General features: G+C 25.1%; 1 protein-coding gene across 1 annotated transcript in view; it reads left to right on the forward strand.

Annotated features, from left to right (window-relative positions):
* LOC122509915 (beta-1-syntrophin-like) overlaps window positions 1-17,579 on the forward strand; it is a 211,710-nt gene that overhangs the window by 15,267 nt on the left and 178,864 nt on the right. The window contains exon 2 of the mRNA XM_043624241.1: window positions 5,519-6,107. Within this exon, the coding sequence (XP_043480176.1) occupies window positions 5,519-6,107 (589 nt within the window). The remainder of the gene's footprint in view (window positions 1-5,518; window positions 6,108-17,579) is intronic.

The following is a 17,579-nucleotide window of genomic DNA, read 5'->3' on the forward strand; positions in this document are numbered from 1 at the left end:
TAAATTTGTTTTGTAAATTATGTGAAGTTTTTATTTTGTCTTTTAATTTTGTCTAGAATCTGAATATCAGAAAAAAATTGAATTTTATATTATTATAATTATATTATTATTATATGGTGTAAATTTCACTTTTATAACTGTATTTTCTTTCTGAAAGTGCACTTATAAGAAAACATTTGTAGATATATGGTATACATGTGTCTTTTTGAGACGGGGATGCATGAAATTTCTTTCCTATATATACACATTTATAAAAGTGATGCACATTCGAAAACGGTGTTACGAGCGCTGTGAGTAGCTTTCTATGACAATATAAATATCACTGGTTTTTCTCGTTTCCTTTTTCTCCGTGTGTGACTGTTTTCTGTATGTAAAATATATTTCTATATAAACTGAATCTAACATCGTAAGTACATTTGTACACAAATACTTAAATGCTCTCTATTAAGTTTTAATTTATGTTTTTAATATTTTTAAGTTTTTAACAATGTTTTTTTTTCGCAAAACCATTTTTTCTAAGATTTTAGGTTAAAAAAGAACTTTTGAAATTAATAATTTTTATAAACAACGTTATGAATATTCAAAAGGTTTAGAACTTTTATTTTTTCAATAGTTTCAGTAAAAATATAGCTTTTTCATGTGCGCGCGTAAAACTGCGCAGAGCTTGAAATATAGAAAATTGCATTGGCGATCATAAACGTATAAATAAATTAAATGATACGCGGCAATATGTAAAGGATGATATGAAGTCCCGTGCAGAAATCGCCACTTTTGTTCCCGATTACCGCCCTGGCCCCGGTCGGGATTTCATGATCTGGCCCCGACTTCGTGGCCCCGACCAGGACCAGACCGGGTTTGCCCAAGGATCTACAAACAGCGCACAATGGGATTTTTTTTACAATTTACTGTTCAAAACTGTCTACAGCCTACAATTCTTAACCGGTTTCAGTATTCTTTATTTTAAATTAAAGGCGAATAAATTCTTAAGACATCCCTTAAGGTCAATTTTTTAGTTCTTAATTGTTTATAATTTTTATTTTCAATCAAAGTTAACAAATTAATACAATTTTTCAAAAAAGGAGGCTTATTTTCTTATTCCGTTGCTGCATATGATCTGAATCAGTTCAAATTAATACAATATGACCACCATATAATTAATAAAACAGAAAGTAATTTATATCAATTGTTATAAACAATATTAATTAACAAATAGTTAACTTTGATTTCTTTCCACTAAAAAATGTTTTTTTTACCTTTTCTTTTTAATTTAAGTTCATTTAAAGAATATTTGCCCTTTTTGATTATAAAATAACTTATTTAAATTGTTATAAACAATATTAATTAACAAATAGTTAACATTGATTCCTATTCCACTAAAAATTTTTTTTTCACATTTTCTTTTTAATTTAAGTCTATTTAAAGAATATTTGTCCTTTTTGATTAAAAAATAACTTATTTAAATTGTTATAAACAATATATTAAATAACAAATAGTTATGTAACTTATGCTCCTGTCCACCAAAAAAATTTTTTTTCACGTCTACTTTTTAATTTAAGTTCATTTTAAAAATATGTGTCCTTTTTGTTTAAAAAATAACTTATTTAAATGGTTACAAATAATATTAATTAACAAATAGTTAATTTTTGTTCCTTTCCACCAAAAATTTTTTTTTCACGTTTACTTTTTTATTTAGATAATGTTAAAAGACCACGGATATATAATATTAAATATTTAAATAAGTTATATTATAAGCAAAAAAGACATATATTCTTTAAAAGAACCTAAGTAAAAAAGAAAATTTGCAACAAAAATTTTCTGTTGGACAGGATCATAAGTTAACTATTTGTTAATTAATGTTGTTTATGACAATTGAAATATATTACTTTATGGGTTTTTAATTGTCTGCTGGTAATATTGGATTAATTTGAACTGATTTAGAGCATGTGCAGTAACGGAATAAGAAAATAAACGTCCGTTTTTAAAAAATTGTGTTAATTTGTTAACTTTGATTGAAATTTGAAAATAAAAATTATAAACAATTAAAAACTCAAAAATTGTCCTCGAGGGATGTCTTAAGAATTTATTCTCCTTTAATTTAAAACAATAGGACAAACGCACCAATTGTCGAAGGTGAACCATTTGTCGATGTTATCATGGTGATAACCAAAAATATTGCCTAAAATGTTAAATTTTTTTGTGGTTATAATATTAACATATTATTTTTGACATTTATAACTCTTAAAAACTCTTAATTGTTTTTCACACTTAAATTGAAATTCCATGTTTAAGGCAAAAAAATAAATTATTATTAATTAATAATTTTTAGTATTATTGTGAATTATTAATAATGAAAAAATTTTTATTATTTTAAAAAATAGTTAAATTATAAATAATATAGAATAAATAATTAAATTAACAATTTTTACCATATTATTATGATAAACATATTAATTTATATATATATATATATATATATATATATATATATATATATATATATATATATATAACATACATTTTTAATAATTTTTCTATAAATAAATATGATACAGTCAATTTATTATGATAACACTGTATATAACGGTCCCATGATTCAAAAGGAAGTTTAAGCGAGGTCGCTTCCAAGCTTGCGTGGCTATGCGGTATGTGTATTCGACTTGCGTCCTCGAGGTCTAGGGTTCGGTCCCCCGTGCGTGCGATATTTTTCCGTCTTAGTTTTAAGTGTTTTGTGTATAATTCTTAATAATGTTACATAAAGTATAGGTTTAAATAATTATTAACAATAATAATAATTATAAATAATTATTAATTTAAATAAGATAGTCTGTCTAAATTAATGAAAGAAAATAAGAAAAATATTTTTTTTAAAAACTTAGTCCAATAAAAGCAATTCTAATAACTATTTACATTTTTAATGACACTCATAAAAGTTTATTTACTACAAAAATATTAATAATAATCATTAATATTGAAGTAAATACTCCCCATTCTTTAATAATCAAATAACAAGCTTTAATATAATAAAATGCAGTCAGTATTGGAATTCTACCTGGGTAGCGAAAAGATCGGGGGAAATCCCATGGCCCCGACCGGGTCCCGACAGGGCGGCCAGATCGGGCAAAGTGCCATGGCCCCGGTCAAAATTTCTGCACGGGGTTATATTGAATATAATTGCGATAAAATATATGGTCCATAAAAGTAATTTATTCCAAGTATTAATGATAAATTCAAAATGAGTAAAATTAGTCATCGCAAGTAGAAATAATCACGAATGATAATTTTCCTCCTCTTGGTGTTCCCTATACACGGATAGAAATTAATGTATCGAAGCATGGCGGAAAATTACACCTCGTTGCTTAATTTGCGGAATTGTTCAAATGTGCGAAATTCTCTCGTTAAACTTCATAATCCTCGTTAATCCAAAGGTCAATGTCCCATCCTTTTTCACTGAATTTCACTCATCGCTTGACGAATATATGAAATCTATATGAGAATCCTGCCTCCTTTCAGTATTATTATGACAATGAGCTTCGTTTCATATTTAAACAAAATATTAAATCTTTTATTGTAAATTAATTCAGTTTTTACTCCCCATTCTACAATGATATTTTACAAAATAGGAAAAAAGTAAGATTCGTTTTGTGTATAATATAGTATATTTTTTTTTTGTATTCTGATATTGGAACTATAGTACTATTATCGTTTCGAACGTAAATTATGATATGGAGACCAGTGCACGCGGTTACCCATTATGCATTCATATTAAATCGAGAATTTATGCGAGTTCATCGGTATGGAGCTCCATGTGCGTTCCTAACCTCTATAGCACCAGGTGTGAAGTAATTTTTTTCATCGCGTATTTTCGCAATAATGTGCTTGGGAAAAGCCGTCTTATTTTTCAAACTTTTTGCCTACACTTTTTTTCCAATGTTAATTTTATCTGGAGAGTACTCGACAGAATTTCAATTTTCAAAAGCGAAATGGGTTTTACAAGGGATATAGAATTATTCGATTTCCATTATTGAATAAAGTCTTATCAATGGAGAGAATGCGCGGGATATATAATAAAAAAAGAACATTGATTTATTATCTATTTTATATTAAGTTCTGGTTATTAATTTTTTTTTCTTATCCCCATGAAATGATTTTTACAAGGGATGATTATTACTCTAATGCATTTTCAAAGTGGATTAACGAAAAGAGCTTTCAGCTTATTCCCATATGTGTGGCACATAACCTGAAAAGAATTTGTATTTTTAATAATTTTTAAAAGAATTTTATTTCATTATTTATTATTATTATTATTTGTGACGCGATCTGAAGAAAGGGACCTTAGAAGCAAAAAATTATAGGTTATGTTTGCAATTTTTTAAATGAAAATACAAAAAAAGGATCAACTGTCATTATAAATCATTGAAGTTTAAGTCTTCATTAAAACGAAAATATTTAATAAACACTGATTTTAATTCGAAATAAGTAAAAAGAAACTTTCAAACAAGAAAAAAGTAACTCTAACCCAACCTTAAAATGATTTGCTTCTAAGGTCCCTTTCTTCAGATCGCGTCACATTTATTATTTTTATTTGTTGCAGGTAAAAATATGTGATGGAGTAATTTGATTTTCAAAAGAGTATTATATCTAATGATGAATAAATAGCATTAAGATTTCTGAAGGATTTTTTGACGTTGAGAGTCGACGTTAAGTTCGGGGTCATAAAAAATACTTATTAGTCAAGAGGAAATACTATCCTAAACAACTTTAAATTTCTTGTCGCGTTAGGTAACTTTTACCGTGAAACGTCACGTATTAAATTATTAATTAGGATTATTGAATCGAATGTTCTGAATAGGAAGCATAGGGTAGTTATAAAGTAATCTAATATTTTCCGTGGATTTTTTTTTCATTTTTTTCGCAAATGCGCGTACAGTGACGTAATTCTTGAATAAAGGAGCGACATACTTGTGTCAAATATCTCGATAGCAATTAATTTGTTCTCGTCTGTGCAGGCTTGAACCTTTACTGGAATCAATACATACATATTCATTTTGCATATTTTACCCACGCGTCTCTCACGACTTCTATTTGCGTAACATTATAAGCAGGAGAATGGACAATTGAAGTTTCGTTTCGAATATCAGATCGGTTTCTAATATCGAGGCATAACTCTCATGTTTCTTTTTTTATTTGACAAAATATTGTTTTAACATTGAATTTCTGTTGTGTAATTATTAATTATATTTCCGCATTCTTTCTTGTTTTCTTTGTAATTAAAAATTAAAACAAAACTATATTTTTGATCTAATGCACCCTACAAAAAGTAATCTCAGAATTAGAAGAAAAATCCTCTTCTAATATCCTCTCAGAACAAAAGTATTCCATTTGAATGTAGAATTTTTTTATTCTTTGGTGATTAATGAAAAAACAAAACAATTTTTTTGAAGTTCCTCGATTGTTTTCACTTTAAATCAAAATAAGCTCATCAGTTTAAAATAAAAGATAAACATTTTTTATTTTTCAGCGTGCAGTTTGCGAAGAAATCGAAATGGTGGAGCTAAGTAGCAGTGGTCAGCAAACAGCTGTAGGCGTAATGGGAGTTGGATCGGTGATATCAGCAGCGACATCGTCGTCCTCATCGTCGACGACAACAACTGTCGCCTCATCGTCGACATCGGGTCGTGCGGGCATTCTCGAGACTCAAGTCAGGGGACAATGGTATCGTGTATTTGTCTCTCTCGAGGATGATTATTTAACGATTTCCCTCGACGATAGCTGTGACAATCCAACTGGAATGAATGGCAATATAAATAATAACAATATTGACAGTCTAAACGATCCCGATGTACCGGACTCGGTGGCCAATCAAACAAGAATAGTGCGCGTTATGAAAAGTGATAATAATGGTCTTGGAATATCCATTAAGGGTGGAAAGGAAAACAAAATGCCCATTCTCATATCGAAGATATTCAAGGGAATGGCAGCGGACGCCACGGAACAACTCTACGTTGGCGATGCCATTTTGGCAGTGAATGGAGAAAATTTACAGGACGCAACACATGATGAGGCTGTCAAGGCGTTGAAGCGGGCTGGCAAGGTCGTCGAACTTGAAGGTTAGTGTCATTTTTTTATTAAATTATTATAAAGATAATTAATTAATTTCTTAAAATATATTCAATAAAAAATATTTCGTTCATTTGAACGTTCAAAACTTGGGGATCATGAATAAAATAAAGGACTTTTCCTGTATCATTAATCGACTCTGCGGATTTTTTTTTCGCCTTAAAGTAGATCCAAGGCCTGTGACAGATCTTAAGTTTCTTTCTATTTTTGTGCAGGTATTTCCACTTTATACGAAGTCGATGAAACAGATTTATCAGTTTTCAGAGAAATTGTCACTTTATTTTTAAATACCTCTGCAATAATTAATTTCAAGAAATTATCGGTTTCAATTATCCCATAAGCATTTTCTTTTGGTATTGTAATAAGATTTAAGAAAAATATTTTACAAAACAAAAATATTTTTCTTTAAATTATTATTTTTTCTTGCATTATTATTATTATTTTTATTTCTCAACTAATTTGTAGAGTTTTCTTTAATTATCAGCGCGTGACTTTTGCCTTTTTATTTTTAGATCCAATTCAGCTTGTTATAAAATTTTTTTCTCTCTCTATCTTCTTTTATTGAGACTGATGTAAAAGTCCGAAGTCACCCTGAGGTATGAATAAAAAGTATGACTGAATTGAAAAGCTGATTCCTTGATAACTTATTTCATTGAAAGAAATATTATCTCTAGAGCTCATTTGATATAGACGGAAGTTTGAAGACCTTTTCTTTTCCAATGAAAATATTGAATGATGGATTTAAGAAAACTTAGAAAAAGAGGTCGTTTCCTCCGAAGGTCCTCTAGTTTTTTTCATTGAGGCGTATGGAAAAAAATTTCTTATTACCCACGGCGCGGAAAGTGAAAAGTTTGTTTTAACTTAGTAAGTTTGGTTTTAATTAAAGAGAAAGAACAGGGCATCAAAGATCCTGTGAATTTCGATCGTGAAAATCGCCCAGGGAATGGGAAACTTGCACAAGAATCAATTCCCTTTTATTTCCGGATTTCTACCCGTGCTGTTTGAATAAAGAATAAATGAGTGGAAAAAAAGTATTATATATATAGAGAACGAGTAAGAAAAGTGCTCGAAACATTAACAAGGCTCTTAATTCTCCTTGGTTTTAAGTAAAAGGGCGTTAAATGCAAAGAATTCTTAATTTTCCTTTAAAAGAAAAGGAAGAAGAAAAAAACGAATCCTTTTATTTCCGTCATTCACCTTATGGGTTCGTTCTTTCTTATATAGATCTGAATAAGATTTGAGTATCCTGCTCTGGTCGTAAAAAACTTTTAGTTGGATTAATACAACCCAGGTATCTTGTTCGGAATAGTTTCTTCGTCTCTTTTTTGCTTCAATTGAAGTACGAAATTTTCGGGTTCTAGGAACTTTCAAGGTATTTAGTTCGCAAAGTTGAAGAAAAAAGAGAGGGGCTTGCTTTTTTTTCTATCAAAAGTTTTAGGAGTAACTTGGGGGGAAAAAAAAGTTTCGCGTAAAAATTCCATAGGTAAATTAAATTCCTTCAGTTAATTGAAATGTTAAGCTTATTAAAATAATTTCAATAGTGTCAGCCTTTTCACCTTTTTTTAAACTTTGTCACCTATTTTTATCAATTTTATAAAGTTTTTAAATATTTCTATAAGCAAAAGTTTTAAAATATTTAATTTAATACTTCTAATTTAATTCGGACAAATTTTTAATGTTTGGAATTCCAATTCTCATGTTATTTTTAATTAAGCTATCAAATTCAGTTCATGAAAATTTTGATTTATCCAAATTTTTAAACAAATTTAAATTTTAATCTGATAATAATTAATCTCAAAATTACTTATTTTAAACATGAGGCCGAAGTCCGCAACGTTTTTAAAAATGAAAAAATAATGCGACAATTTTTTTTATTTTGGCTTTAAGTTCATGTTCTCTTTGCTTTGAGCAATTAACCTTTGAGTAAAAATTATTTTTTTCAAATTTTTAAAGAAAAACTTAAAAGAAAATTTTGTTTGGTTTTTCATTTTTAAAAACGTTGCGGACTTCAGATTTACTTTTAAACTAGGATTTATGTATTTATTTATTTATATTTTAGGAACAATTTAACAAAATCTGATATGATTCAATTATTTTCAAAATTTTTTCGAAATTCAATTATTTTCAACACCTACTATTTAAAAAAAAAAATTCCCAATGGAATTCAATTATTTACCAATTTTTTTTATAAAATTCTTTGTAAACATTCAATTATTTTCATAAAGAATAAATTTTTACAGGAATTCAATTATTTAAAAAACAATTTTCATTAAAATTTTCGAAAAAAACAATTACTTAAAAAGATTTTTATAAAATTATTCAAAGAATTCAATTATTTAACTAAATTTTAATAATGTTCTTCACAAGAATTCAATTATTTTTATAAATAATAAAATTCTTCTCAGAAATTCAATTATTAAAAATTTTTTTTTTAATTTCTTCGCAAGGATTAAATTATTTTCATAAACAATAAAACTTATCCTAGGGATTCAATTATTTTCGTAAATAATAAAATTCTTTTTAGAAATGCAATTATTTTCTTAAATAAAAAAGTAAAATTCATTGTAGAATTTGAATTATTTTTAATGCAATTTTAATCGACTTCCTCTAAAAATATAATATTCTTAAAATTTTTTTATTGAATTCTAGTAGAATTTTCTAATAAAAATTGATTTAAAAATTAATTTCAGTTAAAATTTTAGATTATAATTGAATGTTGAAAGTATAATAGCGTGAATTTTTAGAAATAATTGAATTTTGAAAAGGTTTTAAATTTAAATCTGTGAAAATCGGAATTTTTCATATTTTTAATTAACAATTCTGTGGAATTAATTTTTTTGAGAAAGTTTCATTGCGGATGTTTTTTGTTAAATTTATTTGAAGTTTCTAATTTCTAATGTATATTTAATTGAAGAATTTGCGAATAATTAAAATTTTGTAAAATTAAATTGTAAACAAATGAATTTGAAAATTCTCAAAGAACTTTTTCAAAAAATTTTAAAAATAATACATTTATAGAAGAATTTTAATTAAAAACACGAAACAAAAATTTAAATTTAATTTAATTAAAATACTTTAATAATTATTTTCAATAAATTTTTAATTAAATTTCTAGAAAGTTTTTAATTATTTTTAAAAATTTGAATAAGATTTTTCATAACAATTTAATTATTTTTAAAAAATATTGATAAAGCTCTTTATAGAAATTCAAAATGTAAAAATGTTTACTTATTTGAATGACTGATTTTTTGTTTTTGAATTAGTAAATAATTATATTTCACAAAAAAAAAAGATTTAATTGAAATATTTATTTGAACAAAATTATTCTGTTTTTAACTGTAATTTAAGTCAGAGAAATGTCAGGGAAACTAATTTTTTGTCAGTAAAGTCAGGGAAATGTCAAGAAAAAAATTTTTATTAGGGAAATTAAGAAAATTGAGACTTTTTTCGATTTATTTTTCAAAATTACGACTTTTTCGACTTTTCTTCCAAACATTGCAACAAAATACAATTTATTTACAATTTTTAAAAATCAATTTTTGAAGAATTTTAATTGCTGAAAATAATTGAAATTTATCAAAAATTTTGATGAAAAATCTTGAAAGGTAAATTTAAAAATGTAAATTAATGAAAATTATTTTCTTATTTTTTAAAAATTTAATATTTTCAGTATTTTCAATTACATTATATTTCCAAAAATTCAAATAAATACAAAAAAAAATATATTTTAGAATTATTTTTAACATTTTGGAGAAAACAATAATGTTCAAAATTTTTAATTAAAATTCATCAAAAAATTAATCAGTTTTTTTAAATTGAGGGGCTGGATGCTATAATGTATTACGCGCCACTCAATTAGCATGGCGCGTAACATATTATAGCATCCAGCCCCTCAATTATACAAAAATTAATTATTATACAAATTGCATTAAAATATTTTTAAAAACTAATTATCAGAATAATTGTTTTACAATAATTTTTTAATATTCAATTATCTTCGAACAATGTAAACAAAAATTTATAAAAATTTACTTTTTAGACTTATTGAAATTTGTGAGAAATCATGGTCCTGTTTATAATTAAAATTCTTCAGAAATTTGATAATTTTTATTTATATTTTTCAAAAATTCAATTATTTAAAGAAATTTTACCAAATTTTAATTGTTTGGAAATTTTTCAAAATTGACTGAAAATTGTTTTTAGGTTAAGTGACGTAGGGGAAAAAAGGGGTGCGCAGACGCGTAGCGACTGCGCGAGCCTTTTTTCCCCGGCGTCACTACTTTTTTTCCCTCTAACCTTATGGAAATTTCAATTTTCAACCTACTTCACACGATAATTAAAAACTTGTGAATCATTTGAATTTAAATTAAAAATTGATGATTGAATTTCAAATCAAGGATCGTATTTCGTAATAATTGCCTCGAATTTCTTTTTTGTTTACGTACAATAAATATTGTATAGATAGAAAGAGAGATGGAGGACAGGTTGAAAGACCTTATATTGTTTCGATTCTTTTACTTTTTGCCTTCGATTTGTATGCGTTCGATTCCCGTAGTGATTTCAACTCGAGATAAAATTATATTAAAAGGAGTCCCTGGAAATCAGGTCGAAAAGTTTGCATCGATATAGTGAGGAGAAAACTGTTTCTTTTTAGTGTACTTTAAAAGGCGTAGCTTTCAACTTTGCTTCTTTTTAGTTCTTATGAATATCTCGCTTCAAAGCTCTTTTGCTCTTCAGATTCCTTTGTGTGTCTTCTCGTTTATTGTTTTTCGCATGAAATCTCTCAGGTTTGCTATAAGCTTGTGTGTAAAACGATTCTCATATGTACATTTGACAATTCTAGCATTTTTTTCTTCTTCTATTTTTCTATATACCTTTTTTATTTTTTCTGTGCCTTTCTCTATTTTTTCTGTACCTTTCTCTATTTTTTCTATGCCTTTTTCTATGTTTTTTTATGCCTTTTTCTTTTTTTTGTTCTTTCGCGAGCATTTTGGCATATTCTTCGCAATTGAAATGTTTGAGATTCGTATACATCATACTTCAAGAATAGATTCACCTGAAAGTGTTGCAAATGCTGATTACTTTTCTAAAATAAGGTCGGCACTTGAAAATTTCAAGTAGAAATTTCAAGCTGTAGAGAAAATTCTTTCTATCTAAAATCTTTTCGCTACTGTTTGTGAAGCTGGAGAGAAAAAAGGAATAATATGAGAAATATTAAGTTTTCTTTCTTTCTTTTTTTTTTTTTTTGATGGAAGCAAATATTCTCTCTCGGAGAGAGTTTATGTAATCATTTTGATAGAATTTACTTTTTCATTTAAGTGGAAGGAGTTTCGTGCCTTAAATTTTGAAGTATGAATTCGTAAGGTAGATAAAATTCAAAAGTGTATATAGGCGTAGGCGTTCTGTGACATACAGTTTGAGAGAAGAGAGGAAGAGAGACGACGAGAGAGTAAGTGCTGAGTCGATTACTGGTTGACCCCGCTCGAGGCTGACTTCTTGAAAAGCGAAGAGCTATTGAGGAGAAGAGTCTGGTATACATAGTGTACGTTTTAGGTTTAAAAGCCATTCCACCAAATATCAATCCTTTTGCAATAATTTGTGTAAATATTAGTTATAAACTTATCATTTTTAATTTCGAATTATCAAATTATGTCATTGCGATTTATAAAAAAATTTGTCATAAAAGGGTTGCGACAAAAATTTTAATACTCTTTTCCTTGATTTCGAGTCGGAATTTTATCTTTTTGCCTGATTACTGTCACAGTTTTCTTGAAATAAGTATCAAATTGATATCAAAGTGGATCAAATTAATAACAAAAATTTGGATCAATTTATTATTTAATCCATATTTTTGGTATCAATTCGTTGCAATTCGATACTTGCAAGTTAATAATGATATAAAAAATTCAAGAGGAGTTCAATTATAATATAAATCAATTTTTAGAAGCAAAACACAAAAAAGTACTTCAACTTTAACAAATGTTTTACTTTCTGTAGAATTTGAGAATTTTACTCTTTGTAATTAAATTCTTTTAAACAATTTTATTAGAATTTTTGTAAATAATCAAATTTACTTGAAGAATTTTTTTAAATTTCTTGAAAATAATATTTTTTTAAATAATTTTATTTGAAAATTTTGACAATAATTGAATTTTTGCGAAGAATTTTATCGAAACTTCTGAGAATAATTGAATTTAAAAAAAATGATTATAAATTTAAAGAATAATTGAACCCATTCGAGAAATTTTTTAAAATTATATTGAAAATAATTGGATTCCTGATAAAAATTTTATTATTTATAAAAAGAATTTTATTTTTGCTAATAATTTTATTATTTATTAAAATAATTTTATTTTTGCTAAGAATTTGCCAATTTATAAAAATAATTGAATTGTGTCGAAGAATTCTATTCAATTTTAGGAAATAATTGAATTCTCTCGAAAAATTTTATTAAAATTTTTTGAAAATAATTGAATACTTTTGTGAAATTTTAGTAAAACTGTATAAAAAATAATTGAATTCCTGCAGAGAATTTTAATAGTTATAAAAATAATTGAATTCTCTCGTAAAATTTTATTAAAATTTTATGAAAATAATTGAATCCTTTTGTGAAAGAATTCTTTCGTAAAATTTTATTAAAATTTTTTGAAAATAATTGAATCCTTTTGTGAAATTTTAGTAAAACTGTTTCAAAAATAATTGAATTGCAACGAATAATTTTAATATTTATAAGAATAATTGAATTCTCTCGTAGAATTTTATTAAAAAATTTTGAAAATATTCGAATCCTTCCGTGAAATTTTAGTAAAACTGTATAAAAAATAATTGAATTCCTGCGGAGAATTTTACTAGTTATAAAAATAATTGAATTCTCTCGTAAAATTTTATTAAAAATAAATAAATAAATATTTAAATAAATAAATAATAAATATTTTTATTGAAAATAATTGAATCCTTTTGTTAAATTTTAGTAAAACTGTTTCAAAAATAATTGAATTCCTGCGACGAATTTTACTAGTTGTAAAAATAATTGAATTCTCTCTTAAAATTTTAATAAAAATTTTTGAAAATAATTGAATCTTTTCTCGTAAAATTTTATTGAAAATTGTTGCACATAATTGAAAATTTTACTATTTATAAAAATGAATGAATTCTTCCAAACAATTTTATTATTTATGAGAATAGTAATTTAATAAAATTTTTAAAAGTAAAAAACAGGAATAATTAATTATGTACTTATAAGTGAATTTTTATAAATTTTGAATCCGAAATTATTCAAAAATTGGATGTTCATATTTGGAAATAAAAAATTTTTTGAATTGGAAAATAATAATAATAAATTGAATTTTCATATAATTTGTAAAACTATTTATTTAGTTTAAAAATTTTTAATTAAAATTCTTAGAAAATTCAATTATTTACAACAATTTTAATATATAATTTAAAGGAAAATTTATAGGTTTCGAATTTTTAACTAAATTTTGTGGAAAATTCAATTATTTATTGTAGTTTTAGTAGAGTTATTTAAAATATTCAATTATGTCCAGAATTTTTAACTCAAATACTCCGAAATCTTTCTTGGATTAAATTATTTCTATAATCTCGAGTTAATACTTATAATTTACTTGGAATAATTAATTTTTTAGTAGATAACATTTGCTGTTTTCGCAATTAATTGCAATTCAGAAGGTTTTAAACCGAAAGTTTTTAAAAATTTTAATTGTTTTTAAGAAAACATTGAAGTTTTACATAATAATATTTAACATTCTGAAAAAATTAGGTTTCTGAGAAATTTTAACTTAATTTTTCAAACTTACTTGAATTTTTAGAAACATTTTATTAAAGAATTACTAAATTTTATGAAATTGAACTGAAAAATATTTAAATTTGTTAAAGAATTTTACTAGAAATTTAAAAAAAATCGATTTTTCAAACAATTATAATGTAGTAATTTGGTAAATAATTGAATTTTTCAAAGAGTGACAATCGAATGTATTTATATTAATTAAAAAGAAATCAAAGTCCTGAATTTAAATTCATGGTGATTCAAAGATGATTTAACTCCAAAAACCTTGATTTTTGAATTAATTATCAAAATTTGATATTTTTTCAGTACTTTTTATAAAATTCTCCGACATATTTCCCTGAATAATTGAATTCCCTGACTAATTTCATTTTCCCCGACGTTTCCCTGACCTGTGTCAACTCTGCATAATCTGATTCAGTTGGCAAATCGATATTTGTCGAATGAATAAATTTCTCCTTCTTTTGAGTTATTTTTTTAAAGAGCATAGTATTTCCTTTTTTAGAAAATGGAAAATCTCTTTAGTATATTTTGTGTAATCTTCGTAATGTTCTCTTAAAGACATTCGAAGTGAAAAAGTTTTTTTTTCTCGAAAATGTTCGAAAGACGGCAAGAATCTTTTTAACCGTTTTTTCATAATCTTGTAAGTTTTGCCGCTAGACTTTTTCTAAAATCCTTCGGAAGTATGGAAAGTTTTTTTTATTTTTGACAGAAAACTTAGGCTTCGAGTTGTTTTTTTTTCAGAGTTAAAAATTTGATATTAAGTTGAATTTTCAATTTTATGAACGATTTTCCGCGGTAAATTTCATAACTACGCAAATACTTTTAGAATTTTTCGAGAACATTTTTCCCATAGGTAAATTTACTTGGAAAATTGCATTCACGCTTCTATTTTTTTTTGTAAAATTCGATTCTGCATTTTTATGGCTATGGCAGAAAGAGGGAACTCAAGTGGAAAATACTTTAATGTATGTATATCACAGTCAGCAATGTCAGCTCCGGGGATGTAATAGATTACTTAAAGATTTTCATCGAGATTCTCGGACCTTCTTATCCCTCTCTCTTCTTTCTCTTCTTCGTCTTCTTCTTCTTCATCTTCTTCTTCATGGAATCCACGCTGGACCGTCGTCCTTTTTCTTTTTACACTTACATTCACCGACCTCATTTCGGTTAAAGTTAAAGCTTGATTCTTCTTGGAACTTCCGGTTTCATGGGTTATGGTGCTCGACTGGCGAAAAGACCGCGTTACCTGTTACGAGTTGGACGGAAAACTCGTAAAGCTGCTCCAGGAAGTGTAGAAAGTCGAATAGCTCTACTGCTATTTCGTCCTCCCCTTATATTTTCTGCCATTTCATAATCTTTTTATTCGTGTGTATCTGTGTGTGCGTGCGGGGGAAAATATGTCCCTCAATCCTATACTTTTCTCGATATACGACTGCCAGCAAATGAAACTATTAGTTACTGAAACAAAATTGATAATTTATTAACACTAGCAACAATTTGCACGCGGCTGACTTCTCACTCACTTTTTTAAGAAAGGAAAATTAGCAATTTTAAAAATAATAGAACGTAAAAATTTTTAATTCAAATTTTTTTTCATAAAAATAAAATGTGAATTGGAATATATACTTTTAATATTATTATAATTATAATGATCATATATTCTGACATAGGGAATTCAGGGAAAGGTCAGGAACCTTTATTGAAAGAACTGAAAAAAAATAAATTTTTAGAATTCATAAGAAAGTTCTGAATTTTTGTGTCTTTTTTGTTTGACTCATAAACTATAAAATAACCACGAATTCTAATACAAAACCTTCAATTTTTTCAATTTCTGACAAAAATTTCTTTTTAAATAACTTAAATCTTGAACAACTATCATAAAATAAATAAATTATTTAATGGAATAATTTTACTTCAATATTTCAAAATTAATTCAATTTTAAAAGAGTTGCGTTTGCAATTTTCATAAATAAATGAACTTTAACAGCATGTGATTGTTACAGAATTCAATGTTAATTTTTTCGACTACTTTTCTCTTAAAATATTAAATAAATTAAGCTAGTTTTTTGTGAATAACTCTAAAATATCATAAAGAAGGGCAGTGATGTGAAAAAGTTTTAATATTTTTAAAATTATTTATTAAAAAATAACTTTAAAATTATCAGTTCTCAAAATCACTTTTAATCAATTTCTCGTCTTTTCCGATTTCAAAGTATTTTTTATAATTTATTTTAGAATTATTAAAACTTTTGCACATCACTGCTCTTCTTTATTATATTTTAGAGTTATTCACAAAAAACAAGCTTAATTTTTTTAATATTTTAAGAGAAAAGTGGTCGAAAAAATTAAAATTCATTTCTGTAACAGTCACATGCTGTTAAACGGCTTCAATTTCAAATTTTATAAAATTTTAATGTTGAATGAATTTAATTAGAAATTTTAAAAAACTTGGATTTTTGAAAAATTTTAATAATTCAAAATCTTCTAAAATTAGTTCTATTTGTCAATATATATTTAATTAATTATTAAAAATAATAGATTTATGGAAGAATTTTAGTTAAAAACACTAAAAAAATTGAATTTTGAAGAAATTACGAATGATTGCAGAAACTCCAATTATTTTTAAAAGTAATAAAATTCTTATCACAAAATTCAATTATGTTCAAAATTAACAAGAAAATCTCGACAAAATCCCAATTATTATCTTTATAAGTAAAAAAATTCTTCAAAATTTAATTATTTTCAAATGTTTTCCTCATTTCAATGATATTCAATATTTACTATTTTAATAAAATTATTACCCAAAAGAATTCAATTATTTAAAAGAATTGTTTACAAAATTCTAAGCAAACATTTCATTATTTTCATAAATAATAAGTTCACAGGAATTTAAATATTTACAAATTTTTTAAAAGTTTTTTCTAAATAATTCAATTATATTCAGAAATAATAAAACTCATCGCAGAATTTCAATTATTTTTAATACAATTTTAATCAAATTCCTTCAAAAATGTAACTTCTAAAAAGTGTTATTTAAATTCTTCAAAAGAATTCAATTATTTAAAAATTTTTTAATCAAATTCTCTATAAGAATTCAATTATTTTTAATACAATTTCAATTAAATTTTTTGAAAAGATTTCTTTTTTTAAATATTTTGATAACATTTTTTTACATGAATTCAATTATTTTTAATACAATTTTAATAGAATTTTTTGAAAAGATTTAATTATTTTCAAAATGTTTTGGAAAATTTTAATTCTAAATAATTTTAATTAAAACAATGCAACTGAAAGAGTTAGTATCGTAAAACAAAAATTTAGGAAATTCAATTATTTTTAGAAATAATAAAACTCATTGCAGAATTTCAATTATTTTTAGTACATTTTGAACCGAATTCCTTGAAAAATGTTACTATTCTAAAAAAATTTATTAAAATTCGTCAAAAAAATTCAATTATTTAAAAATTTGTTAATAAAATTCTTTATAAGAATTCAATTATTTTTAATACAATTTCAGTTAAATTTTTCGAAAAGATTTAATTATTTTCAAAATTTTTTGGAAACCTTTAATTCTAAACAATTTTAATTAAAAAAATTCACCTGAAAAAAATAGTATCGTAAAAAAATTTAGAAATTCAATTATATTCAGAAATAA

Source organism: Leptopilina heterotoma, unplaced genomic scaffold (assembly GCF_015476425.1).
Source record: "Leptopilina heterotoma isolate Lh14 unplaced genomic scaffold, ASM1547642v1 Lhet_64, whole genome shotgun sequence".
Lineage (NCBI taxonomy): Eukaryota > Metazoa > Arthropoda > Insecta > Hymenoptera > Figitidae > Leptopilina > Leptopilina heterotoma.